The sequence below is a fragment of the Arvicanthis niloticus genome, chromosome 9, assembly GCF_011762505.2.
Source record: "Arvicanthis niloticus isolate mArvNil1 chromosome 9, mArvNil1.pat.X, whole genome shotgun sequence".
NCBI classification, from domain to species: domain Eukaryota; kingdom Metazoa; phylum Chordata; class Mammalia; order Rodentia; family Muridae; genus Arvicanthis; species Arvicanthis niloticus.
In genome coordinates, this window is record NC_047666.1 from 43,838,248 (window position 1) to 43,856,254 (window position 18,007).

Genomic DNA, 18,007 nt, shown 5'->3' on the forward strand with positions numbered 1-18,007 from the left:
GACATTATCACTATTCCTCCATGGACATGGACCTCAGTAGCAGCTCAGGCTGGGACCTCACCATTGACCCAAGTATCAGGTCTAGCCACTCACAGAGTCTACTCCTTTCCACTTCTGTCTGAGTCTGCAGTTCCATCTTTCTTCGTAATGCTCAAGCTGTTCTATTTCTCCATCATTCTCATCTGACCACCACATACACATACATTGTCAGGGCTCCCACTGCAGGCTGGCAGGCCCCTGGGTAACACCTTTCACCCATGCTGCTGTCTGCTGTGGTAGCAAGCTGGTGTCTATGGCCAGACTATTCCATGTACTGGAAGGACGATCTGTGGGTGGCATGGCAATGTGCTTCTATCTGTCTTCCTTCTCCTGTGCTGCACTGCCTAGATTTGAATTGATGTTGTTTTTATGATTTTCAGGCATAAGACAGCTTGGACTACCATACCCGGCATCATGCTAGGCAGAACAAAGGACTGACATCCATTCTGCTCCTGATTGATATAAGAGTATTACCACCACTAAAGAGTATCTTTGCCCATTGCTGGGGGGCATGGTGGGAGGGATTAATTTTCTTCTATAATGACACAACAGCAGGGCCAAAAGTAACTGGGGGAATAGTGTGTTTGGGATTACAGTTCCAGAAGTAAGGGCCAAATGATGGGCAAGGCATGGCATCCGGGGCAGGGTCAGAAAGGTGAGAGATCACATCTTCAGCCAGAGAGAGAGAGAGAGAGAGAGAGAGAGAGAGAGAGAGAGAGAGAGAGAGAGAGAGATTCTAGAAATTGCATTTACTTTTAAAGGCTTCCCAAAATGACATACTTCCTCTAGTAGTCCTCGACATCCTAAAAAGTTCACTTACTTCTAAACACTACCACCATCTGAAGTATTTAAATAGCTGAGCCTGTAGGGTAGATTTCTCACTCACATGCAATCCAACTAAAACTTTGAACATCAACACAACCCCAAATGTGCTCATTTGCCACTTCTTTCAAGAATTTTACAAATATTCACTCAACACCTATTATATTCCAATTACTACACTGTATCCTGGGGCTGAAGTGTCAAACTAGATAGCTTCAGGTATAAAACATTTTGTTTGTTCTTTCTTGTAAAAATTGCTTTCTCTTAAAGTTATTTGGAGTCAAGGACTGTGGTTCAGGCCTCAATTTTACTTCTCATTTAGTTGATAGCTTTTAGCAAATCCTTCACTTTTTCTGGTTCTCCGTTGAACCATTTTGGAGAAAATAGTACTTGTCTCTCACAGAGGGGGGCTCTGAGATACAAATAGCAAAGCCTATGCAGAAGGACAGGAAGTCTCCATGTGTTCTAAGACCTCAATAAGCGTGTCTAGCAGTTATTTGACCTGTGGGCAGTTCCACCGATGCCCGTGTAGAGTTATAGACACAAGGGCAACGGAAACCTCACCTTGAGAGGTCAAGGTGAAAGCTGATGAAGCTCCTGTTTTCAAGGCATTCTCAGGCCACTCAGGGAATTAATCCCACATCTGCTGAGTTTGATTAATCACTTCTTTTCCTCTTATATCTACTTAGCCAGTGACCTGACAGAAATCAAAAGCCCCTTATGCCTAGTCAATTCTAGCTACCTATTCCTGGATTATGTCCTGAATTTAATGAGAAGTATTAATCTGCTGAGCAGACAGCTCAACAGTGTGCTCTCACAGGCAACATTAAACACTGTGCATGATCATCTAACCATTAGTGGTAGTGACCATAGGACTTGCAAACTACAAAAACAAAGAGAAACAGAACAATAATTTTGTCCTATTATTGGAAGAATCTCGATGGAGTCCATAAGTAATTCAGCAAGTTTCTACTTTATTACCAAAAATATAAAAATGACATAAAACACAGCTCCAGCCAGGGAAATGTTCAATAATTGTAAAAATAATCCCTCAAGGCAACTCTTATTTTCTATGCAATGCATCAGGCCTTTTACATATCTCAGAACAAACACATTTTTCCATAATGATATATGACTAAGGATCAGTATTCCAACAGAGTACACATTGCACTGGTGTCATCTTCCCCCAGGTAATTTAAAGATTCCATACAAATAAATTTCAGCACCCCCAGTCAAGTTTCTTGAGAAGTTCTGTCCCATGGTGGATGTAGTTGCTATCAGAATGTAATCATTTCTCACAGGCTTGAAATAAGAGAACATCTGTGACTTTGGAGAGTAGCTCCTATCAAGTCAACCTATTTATTTAAACTCTATGTTTATGAACAAACTTCATTGACTCACAGATTTATGTGCACTGCCCAATCTGTAGTGCCACCCCTAGTCCTCGCATATATTCCTATACATTATAAAAGGAAGGAACACATAAGCCTACTAAGTGTTGTGGAATCACTCAGTTACTGAAAATGCTGTTTATTCAGTATTTGTCTTCAAGCACCAAATTTATAATAGACTTACTCTATCTCCATCTTGCTACAACAACACCAAGACTTCTTTTCTGGGCAAAGCACTGAATTGTGGAAAAAGATTAAGGGAAAGATAGAAAGATGTCAGAAAACAGAGGAAGGAGGAATTTGCAGAAGAGGAGGAAACTAAAAAGGGGACATGTGAGGGCATTATTTGTGAGATATTTGCTCTCTGCTATTGAGCAAATTAGTTCTCTAACTTTTCTCAAATGGGAAAACTTAAACATGGGGAGACATGTCTGAAAGTTTATAGCATGGTGTATAACACACACACACACACACACACCCATACACACACACACAGAGAGAGAGAGAGAGAGAGAGAGAGAGAGAGAGAGAGAGAGAGAGAGAGAGAGAGACTTTTTTATTCCTCTCTTGTGTAAATTACCTGGAAAAAGTAGTTATTTTATTTAGAGTCAAGGTCTCATTCATATACCACTGATTTTGTCCCTAGAACCTTTGAGTGGCCGTTTCACTTGGATGGCATCAGGTAGCAGAGGCTACATAAATGGAAGAGAGACAACTTTTTTATTCTCCCTGCTAGATGCTTCTCTATATTTTACAGGAACTACCTTCTGAGTGATTATTATACATGTTTTTTTGCCTAGTCTCCTAAGTGCTACCTTAATAATAAAAAAATAACCCTTCTATACACATGTTCTTCTTGCTGCTTTAATCATCATCCAGCAAGAGCAAAGAAATAAAAATAAAAAAGCTTCTGTACATTTTCTTGATACTTGCAGATACCTCCTAATAGAAGAAGCAAGTAAACCTAATTTTGTTTTGTTTCACCAGCTCCTTAATGTAATGGTGTTTAGTCCATCAGGTAGTATGAGTATCAAGCAGGCAAATGAACCATATGTTCCCATATTTAAGGCAGAGTGGCAGTCTGCATAATGCCAAGCTTATTAGAGCCTCCCTCCTCTGCTGCCTCTTTGTAATAAAATTTTAAATTGTTCATCCTCAGCTCCTGAGAGCCTTGTTAAGGTGAGCCTTTCCCAGGGAATACATGTCGGATGTGTCAAGAGCCATCTGATACTCTTGCCTTTGTCACAGAACAATGTAATAAGCTAAAATCCCCTGTGCACACCTGTCCATCTTGCTCCCCCTCCTCAGTTCTGTTTTCTGATCTTCATTCCTTTATTCCTACTGGCCCCCACCTGCCTAGGTTTCCCACCTTTTTTATACTATGCACACTGAATCACCTGCCTGCTATTGTCTACAAGTAGCTTTCATTCATAAAAGATATAGAGCCTAGGGCTGGAGAGCTGTCTTCCAGAGCCAATTTCTTGCCGCTCAAGACAAAGGGCACCAGTTTTCATCCTCAGTATCAGCCTACAAAGCTAACAATGTCAGTGTGAATCTATACCACCATGTTGGGCATGGGGAGTGGAGAGAGGTGAATCCCAGTTGTGCTTAGCCAAAGCAGAGAGCTCCAGGCTCAGTAACAGAATTGTTATTTTAAAAGAAACAAAAAACTAAAGTGGAAAACAATAGATAAATAAACAAATAGTAGAGCTCTGGCCTCTACACATGCATGTACTGGCACATGTATGTACACACATGCTTATAACACTACACACACAGATATTCACACATACACACACACACACACACACAGAGAGAGAGAGAGAGAGAGAGAGAGAGAGAGAGAGAGAGAGAGAGAGAGAGAGAGAGAATATCTTCTGAACTTCTGGATCTCTATTTGAAATGTTTTCCCCTTGCCTTTAAACCAAGGGATAATTTGGAGAAGCTCTAACAAATATATAGCATCTTTTGAAAGCTTGAATAGAATTTTTCAGGAGCACATCAGTGAGATTCCCTTTGTAGATTCTGCGAACTCCAAGGCTGTATCAGAATATTTTGAATTTGGTTATGCATCCTGAGAACCTTATGAAAAATGCAGAGCCAGAGATGAACCCAAGATTTTGATTCTGTAGCTATGAAATTTGATAACTTCTGAAGTCAACAGATGTCTGGATAAACTGAGGCCAGAATGATAAATGTCTATCCTCTTATAAAAGAAATACTTCTTTCATGTTATCTCTTTTTTTCTCATGCACTGAAAACTTAACTCTTCTTCCTTCATTGTTGTGAAGACAGAAGTCCGCTGTTGCCTGGCTTTTTGAAAATAGAGTTGAATTGGCCTTTGACTGATGGCAACTTCCTATTAGTGTTCATTTTTAATTGCCATTTATATCTCCAAAATTCACATAAATAGTCTTCAGACATAATTTTATAGACAGAAAAGATCAATTTTGTGTAATTTATACAAATTGCCTTTTGTTCATGGCTTGACACTTTTTTTTAAGTGACTGCTTGAAATGTTTGAATTTTAAAGTTCTTCAAAAGAAAATATTTTTGTCTTAATTTTGAGAACACAATGCAAAGAAGATTGCTGTTTATTAGGGTATAGTTGAAGAAGTAAAATCTAGAACCCAGTTGTAGAAATCATCTGTGCTACTGTGCTCAAGATGAAGAGTGACACTGTCACATAATTTTGTTACACTCTCATTAAATTTTTCAGAGTTCCTTTTGGTTTTGACAATGTCATGTTAACTTTTCCTAATCATTTTATATAAGAATATTGTCCTGAAACTGAAACATCCTTGAAAATCAATCTGCCTACTTTTCTAGAGGGAGAACCAGTGTCCGTTTTGGTTGCTTTACCAATTCTCACATACTTATGATCCACAGTAGGTGTGAAAATTTCCCAAGCTATCTCAGGACTAGAACTTGACATCTACCGACACACAGTATAAATCTATAAACTTATTGTCCATCATTATTTATCAAATTATTCATTTATTTATGAGCACAGTAACAAATCAATCTATCCAACATTGTATAACATTTTGGAAATGGTGTCTAGCATCAGGGTAAAAAGGACCACAGTTTTCATACATATGAGACAACTTCACCAAATGGTAGGATGACAGAGGCCATTCATCATTTAGTCTCATAGCAGTTCAGAAAGCCATAAAGGTGAAAGTACCTGAGGTGTCACTTGAAGGGTAGATAGACTTTTTCTGCATGTCGAGGAGTTGGAATGGGCGTGCTTATAATGTGAACAACTTAAGCTGCAGATTTAAAGTGACTCTGACATTTGGAGTAGATATAATGCATCTCCAAGTTTGGATATTGAATTTCCTTCCCTATGATAAGGTGCCTTTCCCCAAGGATCCTATATTTACAAGAAAGGAGACTAAAATTATTTCATGAGTCATCCAACTACTGACTAATGACTTAAAGGATGCTTAGTTATACTTTATATATATTCTGCCTACCTCTGATTAAATTAACCACTACATCCAGAAATCTATCCTTTCCATACTTGACCCTGACTTTCGTCACACAAGATTGATGATAATGGGGATAGCATTTGTTTATACCATCTCCATCCTGGAAAGATGATGTGCCAAAATGTTAGATGTATCATTTCTTGTGATTTTCATAATGTCTATGATAAGTACTTATTTATAGTATTTATCTTTTGTATAAATAACTTTAAGCCTTATGGATGTTAAATATCACACCCCTCGTCAGTCATGCAGCCAATAAGTCATGGAAAGGCATTCTGCTCTAGGAAGCCTTGACTCCACAGCTGAATATAATTGTAACATCACATCACAGAATTTTAATTAGATTTCTGATGACTTATAGTACCTTTTTATGACTTTAATAACATACACATTGTTTTGTTGTTTTTCAGTGTTAGATTAAAAACTTCTCTGAGAACTCTCTCTCTCTCTCTCTCTCTCTCTCTCTCTCTCTCTCTCTCTCTCTCTCTGTCATCTCTGTCATGCACACACACACACACAGAGAGAGAAAGAGGGGAAGGAGAGAAGAGTCACACAGTTAGAAAGAATGGTCACAAACACAGAGAGAAAAGAGTCGCACACAAAGAGAAAACAATCACAGTAGTAACGCAAACACACACACACGTACAAATACAGAGGAAATCCTATACAAAGTGTTTTTATTTATTAAATGTGTAAAATATATGTCATCTAAATGAAATCTTACTACTTCATATTTATGTGGGTCATATACATTTTAAGGCCAATGCCAAAGAAGAAGAACAAGAGTCATTCCTCAGAAGATTTATCCACTTTATACATTTTGGGGTACGTGATCTCTTAGTGGGGCTTGTGGCCAGTTGTGCTCACTACTTTTGCCAGAGAATTCCATGGACACCTCTGCCTGTGTATTAGTTTTACTACTGTGAACAGACACCATGACCAAGGCAACTCTAAGGACAAAGTTAATTGGGGCTGGCTTACAGGTTCAGAGGCTTTATCATTAAAGCAGGCAGGAACATGAGAGCATTCAGGCAGGCATGGTACAGGAGGAGCTGAGAGTTCTACATCTTCATCTACAGGCTGCTAGCTGAATACTGACTTCCAGGCAGCTAGGATGCATGTCTTAAAACCTACACCCACAGTGACATACCTACTCTAAAAAAGCCACACCTACTCCAGCAGGGCCACACCTTCTACTAGTGCAACTCCATGGGCCAAGAACATACAAATTATCACTGCATGCATCCTCGGTGTGGGCGCTATAACAACAGGTGCACTGTGCCCAGTTCTTTTCATTGTGCTCTCATGACAAGCACTTTACTAACTGAGCTCTCTTGCCAGCCCTGAATGTGAATTTTATTAAAATATACAGTATAAATTTACTGACTTGTTGACATGGATATGGAAATTGAGTATATATCTGTAAATTTCCTCATCTTTGTAAAACATTTGTAGAGTTGTGCTAGGCTTAAAGTCAAAAGAAAGTAAGTCACATCTATGTTGATTGTCTAATCTCCGCCACCTTTACAAACCTAGTTATATAGTCTCCAAGGATTATAGTCAAGATGGAGCAAAGAGGGATCCAGACTCAGAAATTCTGCTGGTGAGCACCACTTCCAGTGCCACCTTTATGAAATAACAGTGCCATTTCCTAGGAATTTGTCTTCTGTTATCACCAGATTATAGAAGCCAAGTGCCAACAGGTAATAAGTAACAACCATTCATTTTTGGCTCAGCTCCTTTTATAGTTATGCATCAGGGAATCCAAGAATGTTAGGGATGAAATCACCAGTATGAGGTCATCTAGCTGTCTTTGAATCTTGTGCACGTCAAACTCCACTGGGGATACAACTTCCAGCTTGTAAAATTCTCAAAATCTTAGTGAAAACACACACTCATCTTTTCGTAAGTAAAAGAGAAAATAAACAGGCTCTTCTGTATTCATATTTCTAGTTCCCTTTGCGCTCCAGTCTTTTCAGTAGGCTCTCCTCTCGCTGTTTGGGGAACATGCAGTTTCTTTTCTTGTTTCTTTTGAATTCTATGTTAACATGTTTTGTTTGTTTGCTTGCTTGCTTGTTTGATTGGTTGGGTTGTTTGTTCTTTGCCACCTTGAATTTCCCATTTTCATTTTCAGTTTGCTGGACCATATTGTCTCTCAAGTTCTTTTGGACAGATCTTAGATATCTGACAAACGTAGGCACTTCTTATCTAACCTTATCTTCTCAACTGCTAAGTGGTCTTCTCAGGCATGTTTAACCCAGCTTTCCATCTGATGTGTTAAGTAGGGGTTAAATCATGGTTTTTTTTAACTGTTTATAGAAAGCAACCTAGGAACACACTCTTTGGCATGCCACAGAAATAAAGACACATCATGACACAAAATTATTATGTTATTTAGAAATTTCTGTTATCTATCATCTCTTAATTTGTGTCTTGATTCAGGCATCTGGGTTTGTGTTCTGTGTTAGGCACTACAAAGCTATTACTTAAATTATGTCAGTATATTAACTAAAAAGATAAAATGGAAAGATTCTGCAATCTGGATGCCCAGTGCTTTGTTGTTCCTTAGACTTAGGACCACTGAAGCAAAGACTCAACTTTGAATCTTTTCCCTGTTCACACACATATTTCTATATTAGGTACAAGGTAAAATTAAATATTAGATACAGGCAGAAGGAACATCTTTATTCTTATTTAAAATGGACAGGAGTCAACTTTATACCTCTAGGTCTAAATTCTCGTTAATGCTTTTCAAAATAAAGACTTCCGTATTGTGTCTATAAAAACCCCGAGTCAGTTTTTGGATAATCAGTTCATAAGAAGCATATCCTCATCTTTTTAATCTGTACGTAGTATGATTTTTCTTCTCTGTTGAGAGAGAGATTACAGAAAATAAATGAACCTGGTCACACAGTCCTATAAATTTGGCTCAAGAGGCTAAGGTAAGCAAAAGTTGAATTCAGAGTTGGCTTGAACTGCACAATGAGCTTAGAGGCAGTCTGAGTTATACTATGTGTTCAAAGGATTAACTTGACAGCTATGTGAGACTCTCAATTTTTTGGTTAAAAAAATATTGGAAAAGGAGACACAGAGAAAATGGATGTAGCTTTGGTAGAGCCCTAGCATAGCACGCATTGGATGCTCTGCTCCAGAATTTAAAGAAACTCAGGATATTTTCTTCTTTTTTTTCTTTCTTTTTTTTGTTTTTGTTTTTTGTTTTTTGTTTTGTTTTTGTTTCATTTTTCTTTTCTCAATGTACTGTAGAGAAAAACACTGCTTCTTGAATAAAGGTAGATTTTTTTTTCATCCCTTTTCTTAACAAGGCCACTTTTAATAGATTTTCGTATTGATTTCCCTTCCCTCTTACTCCATGTCCTTCACTATCCAGTAAATTTAGTCACATATGCCTAACATAATTCAATATACAGGCTCTGAGGAACCCATTTGTCTGTAGCTAGGACAGACACACACATCAAAACAACAACAACAAAATACTAGAAATGGCATCACAACAGTTTTGGTGATCCAGTTAAATATTAAGGCATCACTAATTATGGTCTTATAGTAACTTAAAAAAAATTGTGGGCTATAGACATAGTTTAGGGTTATAAGTGCTTGTTATTTTTTTAAAGGACTAGAGTCTATTCCTAGCACACACACTGAGTTAATTATAGTAATTATAACTCCAGTGTGTTTTGTAGGCATACTCACAAGCCCACAGAGTCACCCATAAATGGCACACGATACAGAATGAATAAATTCTTTTGCTACACATCTTCTGCTACCATCTACAAACATAGAAATTATTCAGCATGTTGAGGGCTAGCTCAGTTAGTAGAGTTTACCATACACTAAGTCAATGGTTGATCCACATCCCCAAATAAACCAAGGCTAGTGACAGATGTAATTATGTAATCTGGAAGTGTAATTATGTAATCTAGAGATGAGTTAGAGATCATCAGTTCAAAATCATCCTAAAATACACAGAAAATATAAACACCCAAGTGAGAAACTGGCCCATTGATTAAATAGGCATATTATGGATGACCAAGACTAATATTTGTTTATTTATTTATTTATTTATTTATTTATTCATTCATTCATTTATTAATATCACAAATGCTGCCTCCCTTCCCTTTCGCCACACAGTGTTTCTCCTCCCATCCCTCTTCTCCTTTTCTTCTGAGATGGTGGGGTCTCTCCTGGGTATCTCTCCATCCTGGCATATCAAAAGTATTTCTCCAAGTTCATTATTATATTGAATTAATTAATATCATTAATTAATAATATTCTTGTTCTTTAATGATAAGGATAAATGTATATAGAAAATACATAGTTTTCAAGTACCTGCTAATTTTTTTACCTTATAAAATTCATTTAAATATAGAAATGTAGCTACCATGTGCTTTTAATCATTACTTTCTTAGATACTCATATACATATACATATACATATACACATTCATACACACACACAAATACACTCACACACACTACATAAACTATATACATGCTACACATATCATAAACATACTATGTATTTATACCATAGATGTTATATATACTTACAGGCTATACATACTACATAAACCATATAGTGTGACATAGATACTATACACACATATCACACATACTACACATACTCTACAGCACACACAAATACATACTATGCACACACATTCCACAAACATACAATTTATGCAGATAGTCAATTCCCTCCTACAAAGGTATTATTATTTGCATGTGCCTGGTACATCTTTCTGTATTTATCAAATCGCCTCTACTATGATCATCACTCCTAGGCTACAGTGTCAAGGCTTAAGAAGTTATGAAAATGTAGATGATTTACATGAAATATTTCATAAAGATACTGCTTTTAAAAAATGCCTTTGATCTGGAGTTGAATCCCTAGGCAAAAATTATCCCATTAATGTGGAGGCTTGACTATGTTTTAATCTCTCTCTGTATTTCATTTATTTAAAAACAACAACATTGATGAACATTAAAAACTATTAATAAACTGATCAGTCAGACTGACCAGTTGTCTCTAGATTGTCTGTTGAGGAAAAACCATTTGGTTTTGTATAGAAAGGAAAAAAAGGGGGCTCATCTGCCTTTACTGCTGAGATCATATTATATGAACCTATGACAGTCAGAGGAGTTTAGAGAATATGAGAGACTACTAAAATGCTTCTGAAATATTAGGGATTAAAAGATGAATAGGCTTAGACAAGCATATTGGTGAACAAAACTGTGGCATATGACGGGAGGAGATTTCATCTGGCTATTCTGAAATCAATTAGGTTTTCATCTGGCTCTTCTTTAAAAATAAAAGCTAAAATACTTTTATAAATTATGGATACACACTTCCCCTATGGGAATCTCAAGAAGAGTCTTTACATTATTGGAGTGTGTGTGTGTGTGTGTGTGTGTGTGTGTGTGTGTGTGTGTGTGTCTATGTGTGTGTTTTTATGTGGGTGGGTGTGTTTGTATCTCTATTTATAGACATATATATGTAGATTTTTTCCAAAGTTTAAAACAAGGGAGAAGAGATAAATAACATATTCACTCATAAATGTTCATGAACATTCTATCATGTCTCTCTTTGTTTAAATACTAGTTAAGATAACAAGTATACTGTGCCATGCAGGAGATGACCTGCATCATTCAGTTTGCCAAGGCCCAGTTTAGTCGTATCTTTGAGACAACATTGCAATTGCAAAAGATCTGTCTTTGAGTTTTATTCACTTTTTAGTGTATGTGGATGATCCCATGAGAATATAAATTGGGTTCTAGTAAATAATTAATTAATTAAATAAATAAATCTGAAATTTAAGCCTGGAGAGAGGTGCTTAACAATCACTGTCTTCCACTATTGTTAGTGTCATTTAAAGATATTGACATGAAGACTGGGTAAAGAAAACCTTTATTTCTATTTATGCATGTGTGCCTTACTATTTACATTTCAGTTAGTCAGCAAGGCAGGCATTTTTATAGCTTACTAGGTGATGAATTCTTATAAGGAAGGTTATTAATTGGCAATGTGTTTAGCATAGATATTACACCATACCTTAACTATAATGATCAGGTGAAAAGCATTGAAATGCAATATCAATATTTGATGTAAAATGGGTTCAGGGGGATATTTTACTCTGAGCCTGAATTGTAAAGAGTAAAAATTTATACAGAGTTTTCTGCCTCTCATCTAACTCATTTCATTCCAATCTATTTTACATTTTCCAGATATCAGTAAAATTAGACAGTCAATTAAAATTTCATGGTCTACAGTGTTATCTTCAGACAGAACCAGAAGCAATACTCTAGTTAATAATCTCACTATAAAAATAGCAATATTGCTCTAGTTTCAGCAATAAGAAATTATAATTGCTCAATGTCCTAATTTCTTTTATTTAAAAAAAAAATTAGGTATTGCTAATCTTCTCTGTCCTTACATTTTGATAGGCTATCACAAAAAAGATCTCATTTTCACCTCAGGTTAAAGTCTCTATATAAAGGTCTGTTTTCTCTAAGTAACTGCATTGGATATTTCTAACATGTTAATAAATTATACTTATAAAACAGATGTGAATGTTATTTAATATTTATAAACTTTATCATGTGCATAGATACCACATCCAGTTTAAGGAAACAAGAAAAGAAAAATACTGCGCAACCCTGAGAATTTGATGTCCTGGTTTTGATAAAAGATCCCTCATTCTTTATTTGATGTGCCATTGTACGTCCCAGTGATGTTTTTTGCAATAACCAATGGGGAAGAAAACTAAGGGTTGGGAATCAGGCTGATGGACATTACAACTTTCGTTTGGTTTATTTGCTCATATGATTCTTCTGTGTTAGAGGGTAGAAATATTGTGTGATGTCACTTGATAATATCTGTCTCTAGCATTAGCCTCATAATGTCTCTATGTTATGTAGTTTCTACAAAACACAGTGAAACCTACCCAGTATCATTTGGCTGTCAAGTACGCTTTGCTGTATTTAATCCCTATTTTATGCACCAGCTATGAAATGAAATGAATAATCTGATACAAAAAAATACTAAGTATTCTCCATTCTGTCAGTCAGATGGCATTGTTACATCTATAATGGGAAATTCATTAAAGTCACCAGGTTATACAGCATTTTAAATATAAGCATCATGTTGTACAATTGATTCAAATCAAAGAGCACTTAGACTTAATAAATGGTATTAAATGTTTCTACTTACTTAAGTGAAGAGTTGAGTATCCTAATTAAAAAATATCTGGGAATAAAGATATAAGGGAAAGAGTGTTTTCCTCTAATACAGAGACTGAAATCAAGTGTCAAAACTTACTGACACCAAAACAAAAGACAGTCAAGGAACAGATAATTATAAATGAGTTTAGACAGAAAGCACACTGCTGGATCTTTTGCCTAAAAATATCAGTTATTCATTGTAGCTTGGCTATGATTAGAGGCATTTTTATTTTTTATTCTTGTTGTATTTGAGGAGTATTTGCTTATCGTAAGGTAGCAGCAGTATGATGCCTGTAGTCACATAAAATACTTTATTGTCCACTATTAAATTATTTTAGGTTTTGGAAAAATATTTTTAGTATTCTTTCCTAGAATTAGAGAATGCAAAGCATTGCTTATTATCATGACTTCTCATTAAGTCAAGTAAAAGCCTGCACATTGTATAATAGAATAACTTTGTAATTGCATCAATGATGTAGTATTATCATTCTTAAAGTGAATCAGGATTTATTGACCAAGATTCTTCATAAATAAAAAATATAATGTGCATGGAGAATATTGTACTATCATAAATTGCATGGCCTAGAACATTCTAAATCTTTTTGTGCTCACTGACAGAAATTTGGAATTCTTCCTCAGTAGTTAGGCCTACATCAGACTCTGATTTCATGTAAATTCTAGTTGCCCGATATTCACTGTAGTTCAAATTGGGTAATTAACTGTATTAGCTTCATTTTGTGTTATACACATATTAAAAACAATGGTCTGTTTGCATTTCTACAAATAACATTTTGTTATTTTTAATAGTTATGACATGCATGAAGATAGGATTGCCCAACATCCTTTGTTATTAACTGTAGTTATTAACATTAGTTTGTTGCCACTTTCTTTAGTAGAATTGTGAATATCAATTAGTAGTTTTAAAACAGTGTTTTTGAAATATTGCTGAGGAAAATTGCATGCCAGAGCAATGGAAACATACATTTGAAAAAATGTTTTCTTTGTTCCCATTTTGTCTCTTTAATTAAAATATTTTGTGATGAGGTAAGGAAGAACATACTAGAGTTTTCTCTATTTACTTTAAAATTATGATATTTGCTTAGACAATTTCTTTATGTCAGGGAAAACTTAATGAGGGCCATTCTGTGAAAGCCTAAAATATATTAGCTGTTCCTGTTTTGAGTACTATATGGTGTAAGAATATTTAATTCCAAGTGACACATAAATAATTAATGCTTATACTTCCTTCTGTTATTTTTTATATTGATGTGCTACATAATAAGTGAGGCTCATGCAAACAGAAGCATATAGATGGTTCTTCCAACTATCTAGAAGAAATAAACATTTTTATGGTTCACATCTTGTTCATTAAAAGGGCTATATAAGACTTGGTTTATGAATGCACAAATTAAGGTGCTAAGTTTAGCCTCCATTTTCCAAAATCCAAGTTCAATTTTTAAAAGAAAGTTGACTATCCCAAATGTATAGCAAATACTTACATACCTTACTTATCCATCAATCTTGTGTTCAAGCTACAAAGACACAGTCATTTAGTTTTTAAGATACATTGAAATAAACAGTAATCATTCAAGTTATAGAATAATTAATCTGTGTCAACAGAAAATCTTATGCCTTTTGTGCCAATGTTTAGATTTAAGATGGTTGCTAATTAAGAGCATGATAATAGAAAATGAATATTACCATACATTCATGACTTAAACATTATTTGTTCATATCAAACAGCCTTTCATTATATATTTTCTTTCTAGAGTTTTTTTCTTGGAGGATGGCAGCCTTAAGATAGTCAATGTTACCAGATCAGATGCTGGGTCCTACACCTGTGTAGCCACAAATCAATTTGGCAATGGGAAAAGCAGTGGCAGTCTCATCGTGAAAGGTAATCTGTTGTCCTCAGAAGGTCTTTTAGGATATTACAATCACCTAGGCATATTTTGACTTTGGGTAACATATTGTATGTGTAGAATATTTAATTCATCATTCATTTAAGAGTTCTGCTACAATATTATTAATTGGTGTCCTGTTTAAGAACACAATGCTATGATAAATGTGAATACTTTGTCAGTTAAACAAGATCAATGTGTGACTTTGCAGAATTCAAACCTGCTGTGCAATATTAGAAATTCCCCACATGCCTTAGTGTTTGGAGCCATGGACATCTCGGTAAAGTTCCCAGGTAGCTCCTTTCTTGGTTCTGTGCCTCTCAGGTGCTTTTGTTTTATATGAACATTTTCAGTGTGTATTAGTTACTTTTCTATTGATGTGATAAAATACCAGGACTGCAGTAACTTGATGAGAGAGGAAAGTATTTTCTTGGTTTTATGGCGATAAGAGTCCATCTTCCTCATAGCATGAGCATGACAATAGACAGGCAGGCATAGTGAGGGCCAGCAGCTGAAATGTCTCATCCCTGAGAGCACATTGAGAATCAAATCTTTTGTAACCCCGTAACCCTCACCCAGTGACAAAACTCCTCCAACATGGCCATACCTCCTAATCCTTCCTAAAAAAGTTTTGCTATCTAAGGACCAGGTTTAAACATATAAGCCTATAGGGCCATTCTCAGTCACACCATGACACTATGTGTGTGATTCAAACCAATCTGTAATCTATTTGTTTTGTTTAAACAACTCTTGGTATATAACTAAAGAAAGACAGAGCTTTGTGATTCCATATTAATAAGTAGATTTTTTCAGAGAGAAAAGAAAAAAATTACGTTGTCCAAAGGAGTTATTCAATATTCTTCCCCTGGCAAATAGATAAGCTTATATAATCTGGGAAGATAAAACTACATTTTCCACTGTTAAGTCTTTTAAGCTAATATCAACTCAAACGTATCTGTATGTATCACCAAGGGACATAATTAGTATCCGTATTGTCTATTCTCTACTTTGGCTACTTTGTTATATTTAATGTCAACTCAAAAAAATAATATGTTTATGAGAAGCTATGTCACTACTATCATTTCTGCCTCCTGGATGGTAAAAATTACTGTCCCACTAAAGCTCTGTATGCAGATAATTAAGCCCAAATGATTCGAGTCTACAATTTTGTTTTCCGATATTTTCTGTTTAAAAAATAAATATATTTAAGAAAAATCAGTAGTTAATAACTAACTTCAACAATCATTTAAAATAACTCACAAGAAATAAAAACTTATCTTTATCCCTGGAAGGGTATTTCTGCCAACTTGTATCAAGTGTGCCACATAACGTCAACAATTGTCTGAGACAATTTTGGAAAATGTAACTGATAAGCATTGATATGTCAAAAATCCCACCAGTGTGGAACATTTTGCAAAAATAAAAGGACATTACCTTTTGATTGTACTGTCATCAGTTTCTAAGAGAGAGATGGACTTGATGTATCAAGATATATGTTGTGGATTTATTGAATAACATGATATTTCTGCAGCAACATTTTCAATGTTTATATACAGAAAAGTGCTTTAGAGAAAAACATATCTTAGAAGAGTAGTATTTGAATTTCATTGCGTCATTTCCAATCAAGACACTGTAGAAAGTACATTTTTTTAATGGTAGTAGGTGATAAAGTATGGTGTAGGACAGACTTGCATTGTAGTTGAATGTTAGTGCTTTAGCAAAACCCATTGGTATACAAATAAAAAGTAAGAAATAGATGTCAAGTAATAGCAATGTGTTCTAATAGGATCAATTTATGTGGAATATTGAGGAATTAAACTTGTCTATACCTCAAAATACTATACCCATTCTGATGATTTCTGGTAAGAACCTTCCACCCCTTCACTCCAATGTCTATGAAAAAAATTATTGGATAGATTGAACTGAATGAAAGGTTTCTTCTAGGGCCATTGTAACCTTTAGTATTATGATAGTCACTGAACAGTAATAATCAATGAAATAAAAATGAAAGGTGACTCACTTAAAAATGTCTGAAATGTGTTTTGTTAGGGATCACAGAGATATATTTGAGTCAACTCATTTTGCTTCTGGGTTCTGCAGGATTGATTCTAGTTCTTGTAATGAGAATAAGTTCATCTATATTCAAGGACATTTCTAACACCCCACCATAATTCACAAATACTTTGTTCCTGAAAGAAAGACATAATTAAACAAAAGTATTTTGTGTTTTTCATCTGTTTTCTTGTCTAGTATTTCTATTTGTTTATTTTTTAAAGTTTTTGAAGATTTCATAAATAGGTGCACTCTATTTACGTTATTTGCACCCCTCCAACTCTTCCTGTGTCCCCCAATCTCACTAGAATTAATAAGTTCTCCTATAATTGTCATATATATATGTATATATATACATGTATATATGTATATACATATATACATGTATATATATATATATATATATATATATATATATATATATATATATATAAAACCTACAGAGTCTAATTAATCATGTGTTTGGGACTGACCAATTGCAACTGAATAAACTATTGGGGGAACATACTCTGAAGCATTTTGACTGATTCTCCCTTTTCAGTAGCAATCAATTACATGTAGCTCTTCACCAGGGTTGGGACCCTGTGAGATTTTTGTCCCTACATCTTAATATGTTGACTCCTGTGGTCAGCTTATAAGTCTTGTTTAGGCAAACATATCATTGAGGTTTCAAGAGTGCAGCATCCCTTGGAAGTCTAGAAGACATTATTTTCCAACAAGAGTACTGGTTCTACCACTGATACCTTTGATCCAAGTGGTTCATGTTGACCTTAGTGGACCCTAACTTCCACCTCCCTGTTCGTCTTCTTACAGATTATCTGATTTACTGACTCATTATGTTGATAGGTTGGGAACTCCTTATTCTTTAATTACAGTAGAATATACAGGGCTGGAGGAATTTATATTTTAATTTGAGATGAACTCCAAGTCTTAGAACACTAACAGGAGCTGCCTGTGCCTAGTATGGAGAGATTGGGCAGGAGTTTAATCTCTTACAACTCTGTCAATAGGGATGTGTTTTGTCTTTGCTTATTTTCTCTAAACTTGATAATTTTGAACATTTCAGAATC

The 18,007-nt window shown here is 35.3% G+C and overlaps 1 protein-coding gene across 2 annotated transcripts in view; it reads left to right on the forward strand.

The window, feature by feature from the left end:
- The window catches only part of Cntn6 (contactin 6), a 334,089-nt gene that overhangs the window by 264,545 nt on the left and 51,537 nt on the right, over window positions 1–18,007 (forward strand). For both annotated transcript variants that reach the window (XM_034511787.2, XM_076940196.1), the window contains exon 12: window positions 14,754–14,881. In XM_034511787.2, the coding sequence (XP_034367678.1) occupies window positions 14,754–14,881 (128 nt within the window). The remainder of the gene's footprint in view (window positions 1–14,753; window positions 14,882–18,007) is intronic.